This window comes from Epinephelus lanceolatus, chromosome 22 (assembly GCF_041903045.1).
Source record: "Epinephelus lanceolatus isolate andai-2023 chromosome 22, ASM4190304v1, whole genome shotgun sequence".
Taxonomy (NCBI): Eukaryota; Metazoa; Chordata; class Actinopteri; order Perciformes; family Serranidae; genus Epinephelus; species Epinephelus lanceolatus.
In genome coordinates, this window is record NC_135755.1 from 16383844 (window position 1) to 16410217 (window position 26374).

Below are 26374 nucleotides of genomic sequence, written 5' to 3' on the forward strand. Positions count from 1 at the left end.
TTTCATTCTAAAACAAAAAAAACCCCTAGCTGTACTTTTGGGGTACATTTCCCGTATCAGTGTCAATTTTGAAACTGTGTGTGTAGTGTAGCGTCTATAATTTATGTTTTATATAAACCATACTTTCTCTTCTTAAGTGGACAGCAATTCCTGTAGGTACAAGCTGTTGATTACTACATAGTTAAAAAGCATTGGAAATTTTTACATCCTCCTAGACTTCACACCCACAACCATACTCCCCCACACTTGAGTGTTGCTTCCTGATAACGACAAATTTTAGACAACTTGTGACACAGATGTGACGAATGCTTGGGTGAGATATTTATTTAAAAAAAACAACTCTGTCCTAAAAAACACAGTGTAACAATAAATCTCGCTTTTAAAGACAATGCTCTTCAGAGACAAGTGTTAGGAGCTTACTCAAGTACAACAAAGTGATCCATTTGAAAACAGGAAAATACAACCTTAGAAAACCACAATGAAATATACACATAAGCTGCTTCTGAGTGGAAAGGCAATCTAGCTGTAGTGTACAAAAGATATCTTTGAGTCACAAGACACAAGAAAATGTGCACACAGATCAACCCATGGCTGGATTTACCTGCTGAAGGACCCCTGTTGACCCCAATACTTATGGCACTATGGTACTCTAAAAGTGGAATGATTAGTCTGTTAATCAGTTAGCTAATCAACAGAACCTGCAACTATTTTGATTATTCATGAATTAGGATTTCTTTTAAGGAAAACAAACACACACACACACACACACACACACACACAAATCATCTGTTCTGGCTTAACATATGTTGACTTTCTATGTTGGATAATAAACTGAATATCTGTGGGTTTTGGACTGTTTTTTTTGTGTGTCAGTTACCTTGAAGCAATTAAAGGGCAAGCGCCGGGGTTTGTTTGTGAGTACTGGACAATACAACTGCGTTGTCTAAAGAGGAAGCTGTGTGAAGTCTGAGAAACGTCCTCAAGAGATGTCACTTTGAGGTAAGGACATGCACCCTTTTTCCATGACCACTTTTTAGCCGCGCCGAGTCAAGCCGATTTGTTTTTTTTTTATCGTCAGTTTAGACGTGATGTGCCGTGGACTGTCTCTGGAGTAGGTCCACAAGCACAAACGCCCACTCTAAAGTGGGTAACGGTGACGTCTCGCCAACTGAACCAACCCCTTGTTGACTCCTCTTCCCCCCTGAAACAAGCGTGTGTGGTGCGGGACTGACTTCTCACCTGTCTGCGGGAGACTAATGAGACAGGCGTTTTCAAAAGTCTCTGTGTGTTCAGTTCTCAGTATTTTTGTAGCTTCTAACTGAACGTCTTTAGTTGGAGTTTAGTTTCTGTCCTGTGTCCCGGTTTGTACTTTGGATGCATGAGTCTTGTTAAGTTACTGCTGATGAAAACCCTGCATTTCTTATTTTGCTTCTTCACAATAAAAGCGTTTACATGACAAAATAACAGGGGAATTTTATTGTGAAGAATCGAGAGGAAATGAAACGTGTTTACCACCAAATTAGTGGAACTTTGTTAGCTGCCTTTCTTCAATAAAAACTAGCTTACCAATACCGCAAGGAGGAAGATTAAAAGCAGAAACAGCCACAGTGAGATGTTATGAAGAGCTGCAGACAGGCTCTTACTCCACCTCTACAACAGCTCACCTCTGACAGATAAACTTCTTTTACCTGCCCTGCTGTGGAAAAACACATGCAGCAAAAATAATGCGGAAATTAAGACATGGATCAGCCCTCTGCTCCTTATGACACACCTTCAAGCGGGTAGCCCATTTGTAATGGAGATGCAAATCCCTGCTGTGCTGGGCTGATGGCCCAAACCCAAGCCGAGCCAGCCCATGACTGTCTAACAAAGGTAGAAAGACATCTGAAGGCTAGCTGTTTGAGGAATTGGGCTTGTTTGAGCTGAGCAGCACCTACGTTTTCCTGCACAAATTCGATTGCCGTCTTGCAGAGTGCATTGTATGATGGTTAGTAATATTGTCAGGCTTGCTCTGACAGCGCAACTGGGACATTTCAAGGGACAAAGACGCGAGCACCGCAGCTTGTCTTCTCAAGCTCTAAAAATCGAATGCTTAATGGGAAACGACGTGCCAATAGGCTGAATCACAATGTTTTTTTACAACAGCTTCTGTGCGCAATATAAAAAATAGCTCCACTGACTTTTGGTTTCACACAGAATCTACCTCTGCTCCCACCTGCCCTTTACAGACTTTCTCGGCCTTTATACCACAGCAGTTGCACAGAGCCTCAAAGAATGCTGCCTAGTGATGGCCAAATGAGGCCTCATGAACCACTGTCTATTTTCTGAAGCCACCAGATGGCGCTGTCTGTTCAACAAAGGTTTGAAAGCACACTTCATTGCCAGTCCTTCAGCCTTTATCTTTAAACCAAGAGTGCCATCTGGTGGCATTAGAAAATAAAGAAAGTGGTTCATGAGGCTTCACTTGGCCATCACTAAGCCGTCGCCCGGTGCATCTCATACCACTGCCAAAGGGTGCCTTGTTTCACCATCAGTAGCGATGCCAACGGCCACTCTCCAAGCGTTGGTATTTGATGAGTTGGGAGTGAGACCGGTTGGGAAAATGACAACAGAAGTAACCAAGTTTGCCAGTTTTACATATCTCAATTAAAATCGTTTGTCAGCTGTCTACCAGGAAGTGACAGTTGTTGTTGTTAGCATATGGTCACTGATTCAGTCTCTCGCTTACTGAGAGATTTTACCCCGTGCTACTGATAAAACTCTCAAATTGGCTTCGCAAAAGTTCTTAGTCCCCACTCGAGTTGCATTATGGGTAATTCTGGCGACATGTTTTGACCAGAAAGGAGAATGTGTGGAATAATTTTTTTTTGTTTTACTGTCCCTCGTGAGCCTAACAGTGTCATGGAAGTGCAATGCTAAATCGCGAAGTACTTTTTTAAGGTCTTGAAAAGTAGATTTTGACTCAGGGCACTTCTACAGGACAAGGCCACAAGGTTAGGTATTGAAGGACCTGTTTTAAAAGGTAGTGTCGACCATGTTCATCTTACTTCAGTGTATAAACATGCTTTTTTTTTTTAGGCTACTGACATTTGCTAATTAGCTTTAAACAAAGTACAACTGAGGCTGGTGGAAATATCTGGCAGATATTTGGTCACAAACTGGACAAATTTTGGGAAACTTCAAGGTACTTCCTGCTTTAATTGTGCATACATTCTTCTTCTATACTTTTTATGGCAGATTGCAACCATTGCGTTTGAGGTTGCATGCTGCCACCATCTACTTTACCCCGAGGCATTGTTACAGTACGTCTATAGGTCCTGACACACTAAGTTGATGGTTGGCTGTTGGTCAATGTCTGGCCACTGGTGAGCGCGTCACCCTAGATTTGACACATGGTCCTGCACCGCTGGCATAATCGGCCCTTCTTGGACCTTATTGGCCAATTAAGCATATTGAATTGGTGTCGAAGACTTGCAATTAATCAAATTACGCACATGAGGGGAACCTGGGGCTTAAGGGTCTCAGGCCACGAGGCAGTTGCCCACTTTGTCCACTTTGTGATCCAACCACACACACAAATTCACACACTCACTTTGCAAAATATCAAAAACATCAAGCTGCCAAAAAGAAGCACATTGGTGGTGCCTGGCTGTATTGTGTTGGGGCTCATTAAGTCCAATTCAAACCTCGTATGTAAAGGTGAATACATCAGCTACCAGAGATATTGGACATACAGTATACTGGTATTTACATTGTACTAACAAAAGTTATATTTCCTCCCAGTGCAGGAGTACATTTCTTTCAGTTCTCCAGAAATGAGAAGTGATTCACCAAAACCTGAGCAGGAAATAATGCAGTGCATTTTATGAAATGCTCAGTGCATTGAAAGTCAATCCAGTGTATCTTACTATATACTTTCAGTGGGAAGTATGTGTCCACTTCTCGGTGCACTATTCAGTGGAATCAAAAAAAGGGGAAGCAATTTAAAGGCAGTTTCACCCCCCTTCGATTCAGCCAGTGAATCCAATCAACATCCAAAAGACGAGAAAAGACCAGAGAACCTTTAAGTAAATGTCTGATTCTGCCCGTTTGTAGCTTTGAAAGTCCAAACAAGAAGTTCAAGTAAAAAGGGAAACGAGAATTAAGATTAGCTCTGGCAATGAGTGAGCTAAAGTGAAGCCTGTCAGGTCTGATAGTGCATTTTTAAAGGTCAGTGCACACTCAGAAGGCTTGGTACATTTACCAAAAACAGTCCACACCATGCATGGGTATATATTCTATTGAAAAATTGTTGCCTGAATAATAAATGTGGATCAAATCAAATTTAAGTGTAACTGTTTTAACCAAAGGACCAACTTTTTTCTCAAAAACACTTATTTCATTGAATGTGTAGTGAAATAGCACCAAAAGCAGCACAAATACTTCAGTGTCATGAAAACTGGAAGCAGTCTATAGTACAACATCAGAAGTTAACAGTCAGCACTTTGAGTGTCTAATCTTATGACATTTGAGGAACAAAGTCTGTGATGGGGTGTTACTGTTGCCTTGACTATTGTGATGTTATAGCCACATCATTTGGGCGTCACGCTTATGAACAGCACTATAGTTCACCACCCTCGTCCTACACAGACGTCTCTGACTGGAGCTTCATGACAAATTTGTGCCTTTTAGGATCGACGAACTCCTCGCCCAGGTGCAGGAAGGGGAGTGGCGTCACCGTGACGACCAGGGAGAAGTCCAGGCGTCTGAGTGAGAAGACCTGGCCCTGACGCAGAGCAGCAGTCACTGGCTCCTCACTCACTAGTGTCCACTGGCGCCCCCTGCTGGTGTCCAGGTATTGGAGGGTGGGACCTGGGCTGAGGTAACGCTCAAGGAAAGCCTGAGACACACACAGGAAGAATATTTGCAAGTCAGTTTATGAATAGTTGCACTGATACAATACAAGTTTGATTTGGTTTGGAGACATAATATTTTCTTTAAAAATGGCAGAACTTTTAGAGCTGCAGATAAAACAGATTTTCAACCAAATTCAGTCACGTTTACTGCTCTAACCAGATACTGTTCTGTTCACGCCAGTTTAAAGTAAACAGGCAAGATGACAGCTTAAAGGGGCTCTATGCAAAATTAAGAGTATATGAGCTATCTGGACACATTCCTCAACATGGATGTGGCTGAAATGGCAGCTAGCAGCTAACGATGCTAACTCTATTATCGATGTTGAATAAAAGTGACAGTCAGTACATTTACATGACATTGGAGAAAAATAACTGGATGAGGTAATAATGTGAATAATGTACAAGGAGACGCAGTTCATGTTTATGTTTCACCAGTGAGCCACTAGCTAACCGTAGCTAAATTATCTGTCGAATGTTTGGTCTGTGAGGTAACAGGTCCACCGGAAAAAGGTCCAATACTAACAAGTTGAAAGGGGGCATATTTCCCCCCATAGGAGCAGAGTCGGACATACTTTGGTCAATAAATTGTTTCCCCTCCTGTGTTTGTACACTGGGACAAGGACAGTAGTCCAATTCAATGGACTGGCTTAGTTGAGCTATAGCGGTAGCTTGACTTAAGTGTTCATTTAAAAGTACTTGACTGCTGACAACGCTAATAGTGTTAACCAGGGGTGAACTTTTTTTCCTTATCCACTGCGAGGGACCTAAGGACAGAGGGATGTCGTATGCAGTGATGGCCAAATGAGGCCTCGTGAACCACTGTCTTTATTTTCTGAAGCCACCAGATGGCACTGTCTGTTCAACAAAGGTTTGAAAGCACACTTCATTGCCAGTCCTTCAGCCTTTATCTTTAAACCAAGACCGCCATCTGGTGTGGTCAGAAAATAAAGAAATTGGTTCATGAGGCTTCATTTGGCCATCATTAGTCGTATGCTGTAAAGCCCTGTGAGGCAAATTGTGATTTGTGAAAAAAAAAATTGTAAATTGCCTATTAATAGATCAGTGCATACTAAATGAGACAAAGATGTAGAGTTATATATCGTTTTTCATGGGAAAAAAAAAAACACCGTACTATCTTATTTGGATGAACAGAAGTACAGTCAGGTCCATAATTATTTGGACAATGATACAGTTGTTGTCATTTTGGCTCTGTACACCACCACAATGGGTTTTAAATGAAACAATGAATACCTGCTTAAAGTGCAGACTCTCAGCTTTCATTTAAGGCTTTTTTCAAAAATGTAGTATGAACCGTGTAGGAATTACAACCATTTCTTCACACAGTCCCCCAACTTTAAGGGCTCATAAGTATTTGGACAAACTAACATAATCATCAATTAAACAGTCAGTTTTAATACTTGGTTGCAAATCCTTTACAGTCAATGACTGCCTGAAGTGTTGGACACATAGGCATCATCAGATGCTGGGTTTCTTCCCTGGTGATGCTCTGCCAGCCCTTTACTGTAGCCGTCTGCACTTCCTGCTTGTGTTTTGGGTGTTTTGCCCTCAGTTTTGGCTTCAGCAAGAGAAACGCATGCTCAGTTGGATTCAGGTCAGATGATATGACTTGACCATTGCAGAACATTCCACTTCTTTGCCTTAAAAATGTCTTTGGTTGCTTTTGCAATATGCTTCAGGTCAATGTCCAACTGCACTGTGAAGCATCGTCCAATGAGTTCTGAAGCATTTAGTTGGATCTGAACAGATAATGGTGCCCCAAACACTTCAGCTTTCATCCTGCTGCTCTTGTAAGCAAGACAAGACTTCACTAGAATAAATACAGAGGGTTTATCACAAGATGCAAACCATTGGTTAGCCTTAAAAATGGAAGGCCAGATTGGAGTTTGTCAAAAACCATCTAAAAAGCCTGTACAGTTGTGGAACAGCATACTATGGACAGATAAAACAAAGATCAACTACCAGAATGATGGGAAGACAAGAGAAGGAAGAAGGGAAGGAACTGCTCATGATCCAAAGCACACCACCTCATCAGTGAAGCATGGTGGAGGTACTGTTATGTCATGGCCATGTATGGCTGCCAGTGGAACTGGTTCTCTTGTATTTACTGATGATGTGACTGCTGACAAGAGCAGCAGGATGAAAGCTGAAGTGTTTGGGGCTACATTATCTGCTCAGATTCAACTAAATGCTTCAAAACTCATTGGACGATGCTTCACAGTGCAGATGGACATTGACCTGAAGCATATTGCAAAAGCAACCAAAGACATTTTTAAGGCAAAGTGGAATGTTCTGCAATGGCCAAGTCATATCATCTGACCTGAATCCAATTGAGCATGCGTTTCTCTTGCTGAAGCCAAAACTGAGGGCAAAACACCCAAAACACAAGCAGGAAGTGCAGACGACTGCAGTAAAGAGCTGGCAGAGCATCACCAGGGAAGAAACCCAGTATCTGATGATGCCTATGTGTCCAACACTTCAGGCAGTCATTGACTATAAAGGATTTGCAACCAAGTATTAAAACTGACTGTTTAATTGATGATTATGTTAGTTTGTCCAAATACTTATGAGCCCTTAAAGTTGGGGGACTGTGTGAAGAAATGGTTGTCATTCCTACACGGTTCATACTACATTTTTGAAAAAAGCCTTAAATGAAAGCTGAGAGTCTGCACTTTAAGCAGGTATTCATTGTTTCATTTAAAACCCACTGTGGTGGTGTACAGAGCCAAAATGACGACAACTGTATCATTGTCCAAATGATTATGGACCTGACTGTACATTTTTAGGGTTGAACTTTAAAATAGGGGCATATCGATATATATCGGTATTGATGATAACTATGATATCTAAAAATGAAATATTGATATCATGTTGATAATAAACATATGATAACATCTTGTAAATAATCCAGCACCTCTTAAATCGTTTTTTGTTTTGTTCCGATCTTGCTTTGTCTGCCTCCCATAACGTCATCGTGTTGCCTTATCACTATTCACCATTACTATGCCATTAAGTCTAATTGCTCTTTCTGTACGCTTTTTACAGTTATGGTTACTTTATTAGTCATTTGCCAAAAAACAAGAAGAAGCCCACAATAAACAAAGTTAAAGATGAATTTTACATTACAACATTACATCATTATTTTTAATTTCTTTCTTAAATGCTTTATGAATACCTTGAAACTACCCTACTTACCTTGGGGGTCATGTTGTGCATGATGCAGAACTGCAGGTGGTTGATGATGCTCTCCATGCTGTGGTAGGACTGCTGCCTGGTGGCGCGGAGGTACTTCTGCATGGCCCTCGCCATGGGGGCAAAGATGGCCTGGGCCGCCTCCCTGGGGTCCATCACCTCCCGAGGGTGTTTAGGTGAAGAGGGGATCGCCTCCTCGTCCTGGTGGCGCTTGATGTGGGTAAAGGCTTCTTCTACTGCCACCACCAATCTTGTAAAAGAACCAGCAAAGAATTATAGACCTATTTCCAAGTTACCTTTTATATCCAAAGTCTTAGAAAAGAAATGGCATCAAAGCAACTTCTCTATGTACTAGGAAATAACAGCATTTTTAAAAATAGTTTCAATCTGGCTTCCGTAAATATCACAGCACTGAAAATGCCCTACTTAAGGTTACCAATGACCTTTTAATGGCTGCTGACGAGGGCCTGTGTTCAGTGCTTGTACTCCTGGACCTTAGTGCAGCTTCTGACACCATCGATCATAACATCCTGTGACAGACTGAGGCACAGGGTGGGGATATCTGGTACAGCTTTGAAGTGGTTTTCATCTTATCTGATGAATAGGAGGTTTTGTGTCTCTGTCAACAACCACTTCTCTTCATTTTCATCTCTTCAGTATGGTGCACCTCAGGGGTCGACACTGGGCCCAATTGTATTCTCCTTGTAGATGCACATTATTCAGAGACACGGTGTCTCTTTTCATTTTTAATGCCGATGATACACAGATGTACCTGCCCGTTAGATCCACGGACCCTGGAATGATGTGTTCACTTGGTGACTGCCTTACTGATGTTAAAATCTGGAAGTCAAAATATTTTCTTCAACTGAATTGGTCTCCTATTGGAAAATATCAAACCTGTTGCAGGAAATCTTGGAGTCTGGTTTGGCAGTAATTTAAGTTTTGAGCAGTGTATCACAAAGCTTGTGCAATCATGTTTTTAATCATGTTAGAAATATTTCAAAAATACGATCCATTTTAACTTTTAAAGACACACAGTTTTACATGCCTTCATCTCTTCACGCCAGGATCACTGCAACAGCCTCTTTTCTTACCTGAATCAAGAACCTATTAATCGACTCCAGACTGTACAGAATTCAGCTGCCAGGCTTTTAACGTGGGCAGAGGCATGGCTGAAAACTAAAGGGGACAGAGTGTTTGCTGTTAGGGCCCCTGAGGCTCTGGAACAGTCTGCCCGAGGAAATGAGGTTGGCCGAGTCAGTGATCTCTTTTAAGTCCCTTCTTAAAACATACTTTTATTGGAGAGCCTTTCCTGATTTTACTTGAGTTTTAAGTTCATTTAAACTGTCTTTTATTTCCTCCGTTTTCACACACTGAAGTGTTTTTTATCAGTTCTTTTAAAAGAAGTTTTCATGTCTTGTCTGTTTCAATTATTGGTGTGTAAAGCACTTTGAAACTTTTTTGAAAAGTCCTTTATAAATAAAGATTTTTAAAAAAGATTATTACTCAGCTGACTTGTGGGGATCATTAAGCTCCATCATATCTTTCAAATTCAGTCTCTGTCTTTGTATGTGCTTTATTTGTTAAATATATAATTGTGTGGGCATGTCCTCACCTAGCCTTACGTTTGCGGACCCTCCGCTCCATCTCTGCCTCCTCGTAGTAGTATTCGTTGTGAGAGTTGTCTCTTCTCCGAGCAGCAGCTGCGATCATGGTTCTGGACTGACCTGTAGAGTTATTGGTGCTGTTCTCTGTAGACAGAAACACTGCAATTAATAATATGAAAACTATATTTACATGACACATTAAAAAACAAAAACAGGGCTGACACATAGAGACAGACAACCATTCACACTCACATTCACACCTACGGACAATTTAGAGTCACCAATTAACCTGCATGTCTTTGGACTGTGGGAAGAAGCCGGAGTACCCGGAGAAAACCCATGCTGACACAGGGAGAACATGCAAACTCCACACAGAGGGGCTTGAACCCCCTACCCTCTTGCTGTGAGGCCACACTGCTAATCATTGCACCACCATGCTGCCAACGTCAATAGAAATGACTACAAATAAAATGACCAACAACAGCAAAAGCAATAAAATAACAAAACAAAAAGGAAATAAAAAGACAACATCACACAAAAGCAAGTCTAAAAAAACGGGATTTAAGTGATTGATTCTGCGAGCCTCATCTCCTCAGGCAGGCTGTTCCAAAGCCTAAGAGCCCTGATAGTATGAGCCATCACTAGAGATGACCTATCTGCCTAATCGGCAGGCAGAGCAACAACATCCTGAGCATGTCTGCCAAGTATAGCAGTTTTTTCGATGCAATGTGCACACTAATTTGCTCATTTTTAGGGGGTAAGACTCACCTGTACTATGATATTATTGTTACCACAAGCAATGTACGACAGTTGTGCCAGTGCTTCCCACCCTTGTTTAGTGTTTTGTACTAGGGGTGTAAATCACCTGTTTCATCAAGACATGATCATATATTGATTCTTTGGACAACAATATGATATTTGCTGATATTATTATTAAAAACGTTGCCTGGTCTGATGAGTCTGGATTTCTGCTGCCACATTCAGATGGTAGGGTCAGAATTTGGTGTAGACAACATGAAAGCATGGATCCATCCTGCCTTGTATCAGCGGTTCAGGCTGCTGGTGGTGGTGTAATGGTGTGGGGGATATTTTCTTGGCACACTTTGGGCCCCTTAGTACCAACTGAGCATGGTTTAAACACCACAGCCCACCTGAGCATTAAGGCAGAATTAAGGCAGTTATGAATGCAAAAGGGGGTCCAACCTGGTGCTAGCAATCTGTACCTAGTAAAGTGGCCAATGAGTTTACTTTAAATTGACTCCACTAACACATAAAATAGCACAAAATATAAGTCAGCCTTCGGGGATTTCTGTCAGAGACCTTTCTGGAAGAAATCTTTTTCATAAAACTCCAGGGTTATCTGGCGTAAAGCCCAGGAGGCAAACTTCCTTGTTGTCTTTCTCTCGGCTACTTGACACAACCGTGACAAAGAATTTCAAAACAAAGGCGTACCCTAAAGATGATGATCCATGTTTTCACTTTGCATCAATAATATAGGATTGTTCATCATTGAATCGATATGTATCGCTCCAGATCGATGGATCGTTACACCCCTACTTTGCACACATGCACGTGGTAGAATTGTTCTGATGCAGAATCGGCTGAATGGAAAAGATTAAATACACAAGATCGTTTTACCTTCCCCCAGGTTGTAGACCTTGAAGGCAGACATCTTCTTAGAGAGGATGGACTTGGGCAGGTTGAGCAGGGCGGGGTTATACACTGGGAAGTCACTGTAGTACTGGTCTAGAACCCACACTGCTGCTCGCTGAATACTGAGATGAATGACACAGAGGAAGAAACACAACGTTGTTCCCTTTAACTGGGGAATTTTAACACAAGGAGCCGTTATAGGTGTCAATTATCCATGACGACCTGACAGCTTTATGACGTTAACACGCAGATAAAGGAAGTGGTAAACCACCCGCAGCAGGAACAGACTCCCACTGGGCTGCATGCATGAGCAAAAACAGTCTGCTTTACTGTGAGAATATGGAGCCTATGAGACAGACAAAAATAGCTTTAACAAAAGGAGAGTAATTAGAAAGCACGAATGAAAAAAATTAAGCAGAATTTTCATTAATTGACAAATGCAGTCTGGTTCAGGCTTATTCTGAATTGATGACAGACTGGACAGCATTCACAGTCAGCTATTTTTGTTCTTTCAATGTTTGACAATGTTGTTATTTTGCATTGAATCATCATCACTGTGTAAAAGGACACATTTTGCAAAGTGATTCAGACACACAAACACTGAACTATCTTTAATTACTGTGTATTTATTTTGCTGCACGGCTGGCTATAGATATAAAAAGCGTAACATTTTGTAGCATCACTTCTGGGCTATTTGTTGTAATTATGTGTCACCTACATATGGTTGCATGTGCAAAGTGCACAGCTGCTATGTCGGGCAACTTTTGGTCAGCAATATGGCACCATGCTGTGCCTACAGAGGAGGAAGCGTGAGCAGCATGCCAGCAGAGCAGCAGCAGCTTCTGTCCTCCATCTGTGTTTACACAGGATGGGTTCAGGCACAGCAAAGAGTGTAGGCCGCCCTAGTTTTGGCTGTGCTCAGTTAAAATTCAAAACACAGTCAGTTTAAAATAGAAAAAAATAGATTTGAATTATAAAACTATGCTTCAGGGCAAATTTCCTTACATTTACTGGGGGGTTTAGATATTTTAGATTATCTAGATATGCTGATGACATGGCCTTAGTTGGTCTATTACAGCAGACAGACCCATCGGGTGAAGCTGCCTACCTGGCCCACACTAAGGCCCTTTAGACACAGTGTCACATCAGCAAGTGAGAAATTAACATGGCCAAGATTTAAGAATTGATTATTCACACGAAAAAAGATCTGAAGACAGAGCCAGTTTCACTCGATGGCCAACGTTTTAAAACCATGGAAAATTTTAAATACCTTGGTACTGTTCTGGACTCCCATGTGAGCTTCTCTGGAAAGACACTTAACTTTAATGCTTTTTAATATCTTTGCAAGATCATCTGAAACCAAATTTGGTTAAGTAATATGTATGCAGTCCCATGCTGTGGTAGATTTTAAGTAGGAATATGGTTATCATAGTCTGGACTTAACAATCAAACATCTGGACTTATTTTGGATTTTTTAAAACGGAAGGAGAGGAGGACTTGGGTATGACACACGTGATTTGCAAGCAGTGTCATACGGGAATAAAATACTCTGGGAATACTACAAACACAAGGGCTCACTGCGCACTCTACCATCCAGAGATAGCGTTAGCCACTGACGGCCAAGCTAATGCTAAATCCACTTCGCCAAAAAATCAATCAATACTGGATGCTTTTAGCTTGACAAAACTAGCACCGAACTCTGAGTGAGTCCATCGCCTCCTTCATGCACAAAGATCTAAGTCCATACAGTGTTGTCGAAACCAAAGGCTTTTGTCACATGCTTAAAACACTCCGTCAGTATGTGTCTCAGTCCCGATGTTTTTTTTCACTGACAAAGCCGTACCCAGGCTCTACAGAGAAGTCAAGCATAAAGCTGAGGAATCTTTGAGTACAGCAGGAAGGGTGGCGTTAACTTGTGACACCTGAACTTCGAGGTCAGTGGATTCATATGTGACTATAATGGTGCATTATCACTGGTGACTGCTGTCTCACCAAACTGGAACAGCACATGAAAGTCACAGCAAGCGTTGCAGACTTCCTGCAAAATGCAGCACAAGAATGGGGGATTGTGGTTGTAACAGACAACGCTTCTTACATGGGGGCTGCCATTCAGTCATCAGAACGCCTGCATGTGAAGTGGTTCATTCCCGCACCTACTCTGGCCTCACAGAGGGCGTTAAATCTGCCAACGGTTTTGTGACGGTGTTAGTCAGTCTGTCTGCTTTGCATCACATTTTGCCGCACTAAAAATGATTAAAGTCAGGTAAACAGACTGAAAAACGTTATATTACAAGATAAACTGACAAAGTTTGGGAAAAAAGGTAATAAATACTCAGCATATCGCAAGATCCCAATAATATCGTATCGTGACCTAATTATCAAGATTGTATCGTATGCCGAGTCCTCTGGCTAGTGATGGCTAAATGAGGCCTCATGAACCACTGTCTTTATTTTCTGAAGCCACCAGATGGCGCTGTCTGTTCAACAAAGGCTTGAAAGCACACTGCATTGCAAGTCCTTCAGCCTTTATCTTTACACAAGAGTAGTGATGGCCAAATGAAGCCTCATGAACCAGTTTCTTTATTTTGGCACTCTTGGTTTAAAGATAAAGGCTGAAGGACTTGCAATGAAGTGTGCTTTCAAGCCTTTGTTGAACAGACAGCACCATCTGGTGGCGTCAGAAAATAAAGACAGTGGTTCATGAGGCCTCATTTGGCCATCACTAAGGTCCAAGAGCGCCATCTGATGGGGTCAGAAAATAAGGAAAGTGGCTCATGAGGCTTCATTTGGCCATCACTACCTTTGGTGATTCCCATCCCTAATGTATATGCACAAGTATATATTACTCTTATCATTGTGTAGATTATGTATTTCCCTCTTAGTGTTATTTGCTCAGCCCTTCTTCTCTATCTTCTTTATTAACTACAGACACGAGTGCCCTTAATAACCACCCATAGTATAGTAAAAACACGGTTTGCATATCTACAACAGCAAGAATGCCATTTACCTGAAAGTCATCTGCTTGTTTGTTTTGTCTCGTTTTGTCTATATTTGGTCTATATCGCCTACCTCCATGTCCACACTGTCTGTCACTACCTTGCTTCTTTGTTTTTGTACTGACCTTTGCACTCATCAATAAAAAAAGGAAAGGCCCTGTGTCTTTATGAATATCTGTGTTCCTTAATTCCTAAATGACAGCTTCTATTTTGTTTTTTCTGTCATTATTAGTTATTTCTGTCTTGTAGTGGCTGTTTTAATATTGTAATCTGAATTCATACTGTCATATGATGTGTATAATAAAACAAAAAATAAAACAAAATACAAATAATAGGTGAAAATCTGTTGTAGTTTTTGAGATATTCTTTTTTTTTACTCCAATTTAAAATCTGAAATGAAAGCACAATGTAACAATTAAAAAAAGACAAATAATCCTGATACACTTACCTAAGATGTCCCACGTTGTAGAAGCGACTGGCTCCGTCTGTGGTCCTCACAACCTTGAGACAGAACGCAGGCTGCAGATGTCTGACCTCCAACAGCACCAGGGCCAGGTACTGAATGAACAGCAGCGCATCCACCAGAGATGCTGCATATCCCACAATCCCCCTGTAGTCTGTCTCTCTGGACTCCAGCACCCGCACCCCGTAGAAGAGCCAATAAGACGCAACAAAGAGGAAGACCAACGCCAGCAGCAGACAGCGGAAGATGAAGAAGCGTGGCAGAGTGGCTCTGGGTGGGCGGAAGAAAAGCGCCCAGGTGGAGATGAGGAGGATCAGGAGCTTGAAGGCCAGAGAAATGTAAAGGCCCTCACATGGTGTGCCGCAAGGTTCCAGTGTGTCCCGCCAAAGGAGCTGTGGGAGCGCCAGGAAGGCCAGAGGAGTGACCAGAGCAAAGAGCCCCAGGACGGCGCCCAATGCTGGGCCGAGGTAACGCCGGCACTCCAGCGGCGAAGAATCCTCAATGTCCTTAGAGACCCGTGTGAGGTCCTCATTGGAGATGCTGTCCACAGAGGTGCCAGTGACCACAGTCGTCGTCTCACCCCAGTTGTCATCCTGAGGAGAGAGTAGAGAGGAGTGTTGGTGACGCACGACAGAACACAGCTAACGAGGAGTGATTCAAATCTAACTCTCACCCTGTCGTCTCCTCTGGTGGACTCGGCGTCCAGCAGCGACTCTCCTGGAGCCTGGATGGTCACTGATTTGTCTCCACGGATGCTGCTGTCCCGACTCTTCGAGCGATGCCTGTCCCTTCTCTCCCTGGAGAGAAAGAAAAAGTGTAGAAGTCAGAGATGGTTTATTAACATGGATCATGTCGTGGCACGTCCTATATATAATCCTCCAGTCCCTGATATGATTATTTGATAAGCCACTGTGTTAAAGCCTAATCTAATCTCTGAACCCCAATTTCTTCTTTTACAGTTTTTCATTTGAGCATTTAAAGCCAGGACAGGTACATTTTTTATGTGATTATGGTATCTTGCCATTTTTAATATCACCACTGGAGCGCCAAAGTTTGAAATTTCTCAAGTCTCCACTCTTTAAGCATATGTGATACCTTTAATTCATGTCCTTTTGTTTCTATGCATCTATTCTAAGGCTGCAACTAACAGTTATTTTGATTGTTGATTATCGGCTGATTGGGTTCTCAATTAGACAATTATGGGGCATTTTTGCTTGAAAAAACCTGACACAAATAATCCATCATTTAAATCAGGGGTGTCAGACTCAATTTAGCTCATAGGCCAGATTCAGTCCAGTTTGACCTCAAGTGGATCAAGCGCATTATGAAAACGCTCACCCATTTACAAAACAGATGTTGAACAGTCTGAAATGTCTTAAGAAAAATAAGTTAATATTACTGATTCTCTCAAAGTCTTTGAAGCTGCATTTCATATGACATATTCTTCTCACATTTTAAACAGGCGTGCAAAGTCATCCAGTGAGCCTGGTTGGACCTAGTGATGGCCAAATGAGGCCTCATGAACCACTGTCTTTGTTTTCTGAAACCACCAGATGGCGCTGTCTGTTCAACAAAGGTTTGAAAGCACACTGCATTGCAAGTCCTTCAGCCTTTATCTTTAAAACAAGAGTGACATCTGGTGGGGGTCAGAAAATAAAGAAAGTGGTTCATGAGGCTTCATTTGGCCATCACTAGTTGGACCCTTTGGTGGGCCGATTCTGTCCTCTGTGGGCCGTATGTTTGACACCCGATAGTCATTTTCTGTCGATTGATGAAAAATGTTAGTTCTACCTTGTTCTTTTTTTAAATACTAAAATATATATAATACTGCAAATATTTCATATTTGATTAACTGCGTAAATATTTTAGCAAAAGAGCCAGATTCACTGATTTTGACTAAACACATGTAAATACTTGCCATTTTTTCTCAGTCTTTGTAAACTGAATGCAGAGCTAAACAGTAAGGATTCCCCAATTGTTCGGGGCAAGTGAAATGCTGGGCTAGTAAATCTAGCAACTCACTTGCCCAATCGGGAAAGTTCCAGAGGCGATGATGTAAATAGCTAAGGAGTGAGCCACCTTTCTTCCTTCACATCTCTGTTGAGAGTTGCACATGTGCACTACTGATCAAGCATTCACAACAATAGATAAAGCTAACGAGCTGAATTGCAGGCGACCATTTCACTTATCCTGGAAACAGGAGTTTAGCTGGGTGGTGTTAAGAGGATGTGAGCTAAACTCCAACTATGTATTGGGCAGTTTTGCCCCGTTTCCACCGAGCAGTAAAGTACGGTTCAGTTCGGTACGCTTTTTATTCTGCTTCCACTGTAAAAAGTTGTGGATGGTACCAATGGAACCGTTCTGTACCGTCCTCATTTTTGGTCACCCCTCTGTTGGGGTACCTAGCACACAGATCTGGTACTAAAAGGTGGAGCTGTGAACACTGCAGTCTGTTGATTGGTCTGTTGGACGGTCGCTCTGCTCAGGGCTGAGTTGTGGCTGGTTTTGAGGCTCATGTAACCACTGTTCATACTGTGGAGAGTTTTATTAGTAAACTAACTATAAAATTAAAGGATGTTTTGCTGCCTCTCACAGCAGCTGGAGTCGGAGTAAAATAACTTAATTCACTGGGTCTACTGCCAGCAACTTTTAAGGTGGAATGTTAACTTGTAATGTTAATTAATGCATGAGTTGATGACATGAATCAATCAACACACCTTAAATTTCACTGTGACACCTTTGACCATTACTTTAGTCTTTATATGACATACACTTTTAGTAATGAGTGGATCTTCAAGGGTTTATATATTTTAATTTAGACCTGATTATGTGAACTACATATATTCTAATCCTCACTCGGAGAAAAAAAAAAAAGTGTCATGGAGCGTTGTTCCTGTGGGCTCTGGCAACACTCAACCCCTGAGCTTGCCTGAGAAGAACTGAATGCACAAACCTGCTATTTTGAAATATCTCATGGAGAGAGACTCTCACTGCAGCCTGTTTTATTTTGTTCTAAAAATGTCGGCGTGCAGCATCGTTCTGTGGACGATAAACAAGGTGCAGACTTCCATCTGTGTCGCCAATAATGAGGAAATACAGTGAGTGCTGGAGGGAGCAGTGAGTGACAACAACCCCGCCCACATTTAAGGGTACTGTTTGCGGTGGAAACACTAGGGTCTAGGTACCATGTCTGAAGGGTTACTTCTGGTTCCAAAGATACCATACTGAAAGTGTTTGGTGGAAACAGGGCTTTTGCTGCAAGTTTGAGAGCAAGGTCAATAAAATGGGGTTGTTTTTCAAAGACACGTCAAGTTTCTGAAAAACATCGCTAGAGTGCCATAACAGGAGCTGACAGCATCTTGCTTGCATGGCAGCTTTCGTTTTTGTTGCGCTTTGAAAACCACTAATAGGTAAAACAATTTGTACGGGGCAAAATAAAAACTGACTTTGGCTAGTACAGTTGTGATCCACTTACGTACAGTACGATATGTGGTCTGGTACCTGTGTTTGCGGGAGCTTCGTGAGTGGGACGACTTGTAGGAGTAGCCCGAGTACGTCGACTCGTTGTCCATGTTGGAGGCTAGCGGTGGGCGGAGTTTCCGAGCCCCTCCTGCCCCCGGGCCGCCGCCGCCTTTCTCCCAGACCACGCCCAGCTGACTCTTACGATTGCTAATGGACTTGGTGGAGAGGGCCAAGGGGAGGCGCAGCAAGTCCACTTTACTCCTGAGGGAATCTATCTTGGAGGCCTGAGAAAATGAGGGGAGGATGGGGGAGGAAGACAGGGTGAGAGAGAAGAAGATAAATGATGAAAATGGTGAGTTTGGAAAAGGCGAAAACAGTGTGTGAGAGAAAGCGGAGAGAGGAGAGTGAAGAGAGTGGATAATTTGTCATATCAGACAAGAGTAAAAGCATCTCAGAGGGAAACATGCCAAGTAACAGCGACAAGAAGAGAGACATTGTTAAAATGTTGGCACTCTGAGGTGTGTGAAAGTGTGTGTGTCACACAGGACATAGCCGGGCTCATTCTTCCGCTTTGAGGGAGTTTTTATGAGCAGACTCAAGTGATTTGGCCCTGAGTGTGTTCACAGCCAATAAAGGGCAATTACGCCATGTTCTATTCTAGGCTACGAGTCTCCAGTGTGCACGACATGCAGGGGTGGAGGTAGAACATCAGGGCGACTTTAAAATGTTCCAGTTTCATGCATGAATGACTCAAGCAAAGCTAAAAACTGGTTGACCCTGGAGAACGTGCACAGCGTCTCATTTCTACAAACACAGAAAATATGTTTTGTTTGTGCTGGTTCATCTCCATTTTCTTTCCATGTGTGATATGTACTTGTCCAGACGCCACATTCCCCAACTGTCCCCTGTGGTCTCCAAGGGCAACAGAGCTTAACTACTACAATGGGGATGAATGGGAGGCTGGGGGTGAGAAAAGACAGGAGGGGGGTTGTTGCCACAGCAACCAGAACATCAACTCTACATCCCCCCTCCTCTCATTCTCCCTCAAATACACACCTCTGAAGACAGAGAGAGACACTAATCATTTACCAGGCTGCGATTCTGAATCCGTTTCTGTCCTCCACTTTAAAGGAATACTTCATAACCTAAATGATTATTTTAATATCAGTTACTCGGTCTGTGTTATGTTAAATTCATGAGAAAAACTTTGTTTTTCTCGCATGCCTCCATGGTGAACAATGAATCCAAAAGGGGGCCATGTTTAGCAACAGCAACACTATGTAAAAACATCTGTTAAACTCTCATACAACTCATGCTGTTTGGGAAGTACGGAGCATGCGAATGGATAAATGAGACTTGGATAATACTGCATGAGTTGTGTGAACATTTGTAAACGGATGTTCTGTTGCTCACAACCATCTCTAGGGTTTACAGAGGATGGTCCCAAAAAGAGAAAATATCCAGTGAGCAGCAGTTGTCTGGGTGAAAATGCCTTGTTGATGCCAGAGGTCAGAGGAGAATGGCCAGACTGGTTCAAGATGATAGAAAGGCAACAGTAACTCAAATAACCACTGGTTACAACCAAGGTCTGCAGAAGACCATCTCTGAACCAACAACACATCCAACCTTGAAGCAGATGGGCTACAGCAGCAGAAGACCACACCAGGTGCCACTCCTGTCAGCTAACAACAGGAAACTGAGGCTACAGTTCACACAGGCTCACCAAAACTGGACAATAGAAGATTGGAAAAACGTTGCCTGGTCTGATGAGTCTGGATTTCTGCTGCCACATTCAGATGGTAGGGTCAGAATTTGGTGTAAACAACATGAAAGCATGGATCCATCCTGCCTTGTATCAACGGTTCAGGCTGCTGGTGCTGGTGTAATGGTGTGGGGGAGATTTTCTTGGCACACAAATCAATATGTTCCGTATTCACCATGGTGGCATGCAAGAAAAACATTAGTTTCAGGAATTGTAAGTAACACAACATGACTAATTGATATACAAATGGTCATTTTCTCTGTGACGTCCTCCTTTAGGTTTGAGTTTTCAACCAGGCAGTAACATTTTTTCCCCCAAAAGGTACTTTCCGATTTGGACGTACAACAAGCACACTCTTAATCTAATACCAAAGCTCGCGCTCTCAATTTGAGCCGTGACCTCCTGTGTCCATCTTCCACATCAGACACTGCAATTTGCAGTAATGGCTTTCATGTGACTCACACATGGACTTCTCAGCTGGGACATTTTGCAAGCAGACCCATGGTAAGTACAATGCTGCACTAAAAATGATCCACTTCCAAGGATCTACAATACTTCACACAGGAGCTAATGAATCCTGATGTCAACCAGCATCACGCTGTGGGGATGCTTCTCTGCTGCAGGCCCTGCACAGCTTGTGAAAGTAGAAGGGGAATGATTGCAGCTAAATATGGAGAAATCTTGTACAAAAAACTGATGCAGTCTGTGAGAATCCTGCCACCAGGGAGACAATTTTCCAGCAAGAAAACGAGCCCATGCATGAAGCCAGAGCTACACAGGAACGGCTTAACAACAATGTTAATGTCCCGGAGTGACTGAAGAGACAATAAAACATTAAAATCACCTTTCATAGATGCTGTACGGGGGAAAACATCTCTCTACATTTTTAAAAAAGGAGACTGGGCCATTGTCACATCATCAAGCCAAGCAGAGCACTCTGCGCGCTTTCTGATTAAAAATGGAACTGACCTGAGAGCACACATTCTCTAGTGGCATGAAAACTTATCTTTGCTGCAGTTTATGAAGACTTAAAAAGCTTTTCACAATCAGGAACTGACAGTCAAACATATATATCGGTCAATCGGTCTTGGGCCAGACACAACAGAGTCAGACACAGAGCACAAGAGGAAAGATAGCGCTTTAGAGGTCCTGTGTGTGGGATTTAGGGTATACTGGCAGAAGTGGAATATAAGTAGTACGTTCTCTTCAGTGTACATCCATCCATCACGGGGGCAGCAAGCCAAGCAAAGCAACCCGAGACATCCCTCTACCCAGCCGCCCTTTCCAGCTCCTCCTGGGGGACCTCGAGGCGTCCCCAGGACAGATGAGATATGTGGTTCCTCCAGCATGTTCTTGGATCTGCCCCGGGGCCTCCTACTGCTGGGACATGGCCGAAACAGGCATCCTGATCAGATGCCCGAACCACCTCAACTGACCCCTTTCGACGAGAAGGAGCAGCGGCTCTACTCCGAGCTCTGTGCCCCTTAAGTCGTATCATGCTGTCCTTTAACTTCAGCATGATATACCGCCGGTCAACATTATAGTTTAACAGTTCTTGCTGGCGTCGGGGGGAAACGCGGCGGACAAGAACAAAAGTTAAGGCGTCGCAAGTCAAAGTAGGAAGGGTGGGTCCAACAAACACCAACTTTCACCCAAGAGAGCAGCGGTCGCGTCCCATAAGACTATAAAGCCAAACCCTGTCCTTTTTTCCTAAACCGAACCACGTGTTTTTGTTGCCTAAACCCAACCACGTGCAGTAGTTGTTTGAGGAAAACAAACGTCAATTTGTGTTGTTGTACCGACTAGGGCTGCCACTAACGATTATTTTCACTGTCGACTAATCTGTCGATTAATTCTTCGATTAGTCGACTAATCATTTCATTAAAAAATGTGTTAAAATGTTGAAAAATGTCGGTCTGTCTCGCCCAAACCCCAAAATTACATCATCTAATGTCTTGTTTCATACTCACGCCAAAGGGTTTTAGTTCACTGTCACGGGAGAGTGTGTAAAGCTGCCAATATCTGAACGTAAAAAGCTGCAGTAAGAGTATTTTGGGGTTCTTTTATAGTACTTTTTTATGAAAAATGACTCAAACCGATTAGTTGACTACTAAAATAGTCACCGATTATTTTAATAGTCGATTAGTCATCAATTAGTCGACTAATTGTGGCAGCCCTAGTACCGACGTAGTGCGTTTCCTGTGAAAACAGATGTGTATTTTGAAAGAAGACAATGCATGTAACAGGCAGAACTGTCTATATTTACGCCCCTGGGTCGGTTTGTTTCGAAGAGGACGAGACCTCTGCAAATAATTCGGCTCTTAGTAAAAACCTCCAGAGCAATGAACATTGAGGGAATTCTAATCAGGAGATCCTCACCGCTAGATGCCACTAAAACCTCCTGATTACTACACTATTACACGCTCCTTTTAAAATCTTAGCACTGAAGCAGTATTTCCAGTCATTCTCTCAACATATCAGAGCAGCAGAGTTTCTCACGGCTTCCAAACTACATTACTGTACCATAAACATAAACAAAACCAGCTGTGTTTCTCTCCCACCCTGTCTGAGACAGTCAATCCCATTGATCGCACTGACGAGCCTCTCCCACTGTAATCAATCCACCGCCGATTGATTTACCCTGGAGTCCCTGTTCAGCATCATCTGGGATGTGAGAGGTTCCACGTGCAGCGTGGAAACACACTGATCAGAACCAAAACTGCTGCCACACTATGGGTTGCAGCAATATACTGGTTTCAAGGTATACCGTGATATAAAAGTTGATGGTTATCATACCATGTACATTTTCTCATCTACCATACTGAAAAATAAAAAGAATCTCCCCTTTATTTTAGTTACTTTTAAAGGGGAGACTTTTTACACATTCTTACATTAACAAAATGGTTTCAATTATAGTAACAAAATATTTTCAACCAAAAATAACTTCCATTTTTATTCCTTTAAGGGTCATTCTGACTGATAATAATACCCCCTCACCCCCTGCATGCCACTCTAGAAAAAAACACAATAAAGCACTCAAACAATGACACGTGCAATCAGTAAAAACAAAGGCAATAAAAGAAAGTAAAACATAGAGCAAATGCAGGCCACTGAGGCCTCCAACAGAAACACACCAGGGAACAAGCACTGGACAATTTAGGGTGGGACGAAGGCTGTTTTGAAAAGATGGGTCTTCAGTTGTTTTTTAAAACTTTCTAAAGAGACTGCGGACCGTAAACCTAATGGAAGAGAGTTCCACAGTGTTGGAGCCACCATCTCAAAGGCGTCATCACCTTTTGTTTTTCAGTCTGGAGCAGGGGACTGCAAGTAGGTCGTGTTCTGAGAGATCAGTTCATTAATATAAACATGAATATTAATAAATATTCTTTTTACAATAAAAACTCGTCTCTCCTGATTGAATTGTAAGTAGTTGTTTGACATCCGACAATTAGGAAGAACTGCAAGTTTATCTGTGTTATCAGGCTTAAACCAGACATAAAGTTGAATGTCGTCAGCATAACAGTGATATGATATGCCTGTGAACTTGCTAATAATTTGACCCAGTGGAAGCATGTATAAAGCAAATAATATAGGACCCAAGACAGAGCTCTGAGGTACACCGCAGGAAAGAGCAGCAGTATCAGACCTGAAAGGACCAAGAAACTCCTATCCGAAAGATAGCAGCAAATCCAGTCAAGGGCACTCCCAGAGACACCCGCCCACTATCTAAGCTTGTCAATCATGATACTGTGATCCACAATATCGAACACTGTGCTAAGATCTAACAGCACAAAACAGAACAAACACCCACATCAGATGACATCATTAAGTAATCTGAGACTCTACGAGGAGCTGTTTCGGTGGAAATTTTCAATATCTTGATCACTTGTCAGTGTAGTGCAATATCATTTTCACAGTCATGTGGAATACTACTTGTCATTGTTACATCATATTCAATATAACATTGATTATCAGGAGCAGTCTGTTTTTCTCCACCATTTCAGTCCATTTTTAGTAACTCTTGTACTTATCATACTCCTATTGTTACTCTTTAAGGCACTGGTTTTTGCTTCTGCTACTTGAAAACACCTCTGTCTTGTATATTTGTATATTCTGCCAAACATTTATTGCTCTGTTGTTCTAAAACTGGGCCCAGTGAGTGACCCTGACCGGGGGAACCCACTGGTTGTCTGGTTGGTACTGGTTATGAATCATTAATTGTTGTTACTGTATTTAGTGTTTCTGTAATTTGAAGCATTTTCTGGCACCAGAATTTCCTTTGGGATAAATAAAGTCCTATTGAACTGGATAAACTCTGTAATACCGTGATACAATGAAACCGTGATATTTTTTTAGACGGTTCTGTACTGTGAAAATCTCATATCATTGCAGCCCTGTGCTGTAAGTTTTTCTTTGCATGAGTGTGAATCTCTGCTGATGCTGTGGGATAATGAAGCACAGCTGCACTTGTGTTATGAGGTTTGTCAAGTTTAAACAACATGAGTGCAAGTGTATTTAGTTTGTTACATGTTTCTCTTGACCTGTCAGCTCGGAGTGAAACATCTTGTTCAAATGCATGCTGCCTCAGATTCGGGTAACCAGCCTGCCTGTGTGGCTCCCGGGGGCCTCCAGGCCTCAGGGTGGCAGTGGGCCAGCAAGGCGTGGCTGCTGCCTCAATACAAACTCCTTTGAGCAACCCAAGACCAGGCTTCAAGGCCTTTACATGACAAACATACACATACATGTGTGAATTAAAGATAATGACCGACGAGTGAAGAATGAGCTGCAGCGGCCGCGCTGAGGGAGATGTAACACCAGAGGAAACAAAAGGAGTGAGACAAAGCAGAACACACCCAGGATGAAGTGATGTGCAACAGACTGGTGACCACACAGCAAACACATCACACATGAGCACGGAGACGTGGATCTACCAGACGTGGAGTGTGGAGTGTGCAGCGTTCAGTTTGGCACACGGTGCGTAAAAGCGCAAAGTGGTTAAAGTGCGCGGATAAAAACACAAAGCAAGACCCGGCAGATGAGCTCTGAGTCACAGTGAGAAGGCTCACACTGTTAGTGGTATTCAGTGTGATCGATACTGTTATCTGCCAGCTCATCAGCTCTGGCAGGCGAGCCAGCGCAAATACAGACATAAAAATGCATTCATGATGAAAAAAGAAGAAGCAAATGTTAGATTTGTAGTTTTTGCTTTAAAGCCGGTGTTTTCATATTAATGCCCACACACTAAAAAGCACATCTTACCCAGAATGCATGCAGGGGTGTTTTACCTTTCAGTCCAAAAGGAAAATGCTGCAACCTGCAGCACAAAGAGCCGAGCAGCCAAAGTGCCTCCAAATTCACTTTCTCCCGACGCGCATCTGTCCGCAGCTTCCACGCTCGGTCATCACCGGAGTGTTTTCGCGTGACGCAGTTTGTTTTTGTTTGTTTCTCGGCTGTTTAATCGCATCTTTAATCGACGCACCGAAGCCGCACATAAGGCAGCAACACGCACCTCATCCCGGCCCCGCATCCGCTGTGTGGCTGAGCTGAGCGGCTGTGTGAGGAAACCCAGCAGCACCGCACACCGGCACGGAGTGCTTTCACAGCTTCCGGTGGGGATTTTCAAAATAGTAATCTTTTATTTATAAACCGCTTTTTAAAACAGAGTTACAAGGTGCTTTACATGTCAATAATTAAAACAGACAAGACATGAAAACAACAACCTTTAAAAGAACTGACTAAAACACCTTTGCTTATACAAACTGAGGAAATAAAAGACATTTTAACTGAACTTTAAATCTCAAGTAAAAATCAGGAAAGGCTCTCTGATAAAAGTAGCTATGTTTTAACCCTTAATTTTGGTTGAAACCCGGTGACACATAATGTAGTTACAACTATGAATTTTGGGCAGTGCTGGGCCTAACACATTTGGTGCTGTAGACGCTAGGCTAATTTATACAATGTAAAATGCCATAGGCTTGTGCTAATAATGTTAGCATGTTTAGTGTAAGACAGTTGTTTTGTCAGTGAAGCTTGTGAGTTGTAATGGAGCTGAATTTTGTAACGTTACCTTTGTTAAATGTTGCTGTTGTCCCTGGCTTCATATGAGCAGAGGAAAAGTCCACTAGCTGCTAGGCTAACTTATACAATGTAAAATGCCATAGGCTTGTGCTAATAATATTAGCATGTTGTATTTGTGGGGAAAATGTGTCCAGATAAAGACAAGTGTTTGTGAATGCTGCGAGTTATAGTGAAGCTGATTTGTGTACTTGTGTTTGAAACTGTCTCTATTACGCCATATTTAATGTGTGTTTAATGTGTGTTTTGAA

The 26374-nt window shown here is 42.4% G+C and overlaps 1 protein-coding gene across 2 annotated transcripts; it reads right to left on the reverse strand.

Moving 5' to 3' along the window:
- Nucleotides 1–299: 299 nt before the first annotated feature.
- On the reverse strand, nucleotides 300–25611 carry LOC117272640 (vang-like protein 2). Of its 2 annotated transcripts, none has more exons than XM_033651625.2 (8): nucleotides 25334–25611; nucleotides 18326–18570; nucleotides 15498–15621; nucleotides 14810–15417; nucleotides 11351–11487; nucleotides 9721–9856; nucleotides 8109–8355; nucleotides 300–4879 (listed from the first exon to the last, which is right to left on the reverse strand). In XM_033651625.2, exons 2-8 carry the CDS (start codon nucleotides 18394–18396, stop codon nucleotides 4622–4624), a joined length of 1581 nt encoding a protein of 526 aa, XP_033507516.1. In that variant the 5' UTR covers nucleotides 18397–18570; nucleotides 25334–25611; the 3' UTR covers nucleotides 300–4621. The 2 variants fall into 2 exon arrangements, with proteins under 2 accessions (XP_033507516.1, XP_078019893.1); XM_078163767.1 differs by having other exon boundaries at nucleotides 25308–25495.
- Nucleotides 25612–26374: the final 763 nt, after the last annotated feature.

Excerpts from the sequence above, each read along its gene's own strand:
- LOC117272640 (XM_033651625.2), bottom strand. The coding sequence starts at position 18,396 with ATGGACAACGAGTCGACGTACTCGGGCTACTCCTACAAGTCGTCCCAC. Across the intron at positions 15,418-15,497 it reads CCACCAGAGGAGACGACAGG|GATGACAACTGGGGTGAGAC; the intron begins GTGAGAGTTAGA and ends CTCTCTCCTCAG. Across the intron at positions 8,356-9,720 it reads GTCCGCAAACGTAAGGCTAG|ATTGGTGGTGGCAGTAGAAG; the intron begins GTGAGGACATGC and ends TTCTTTTACAAG.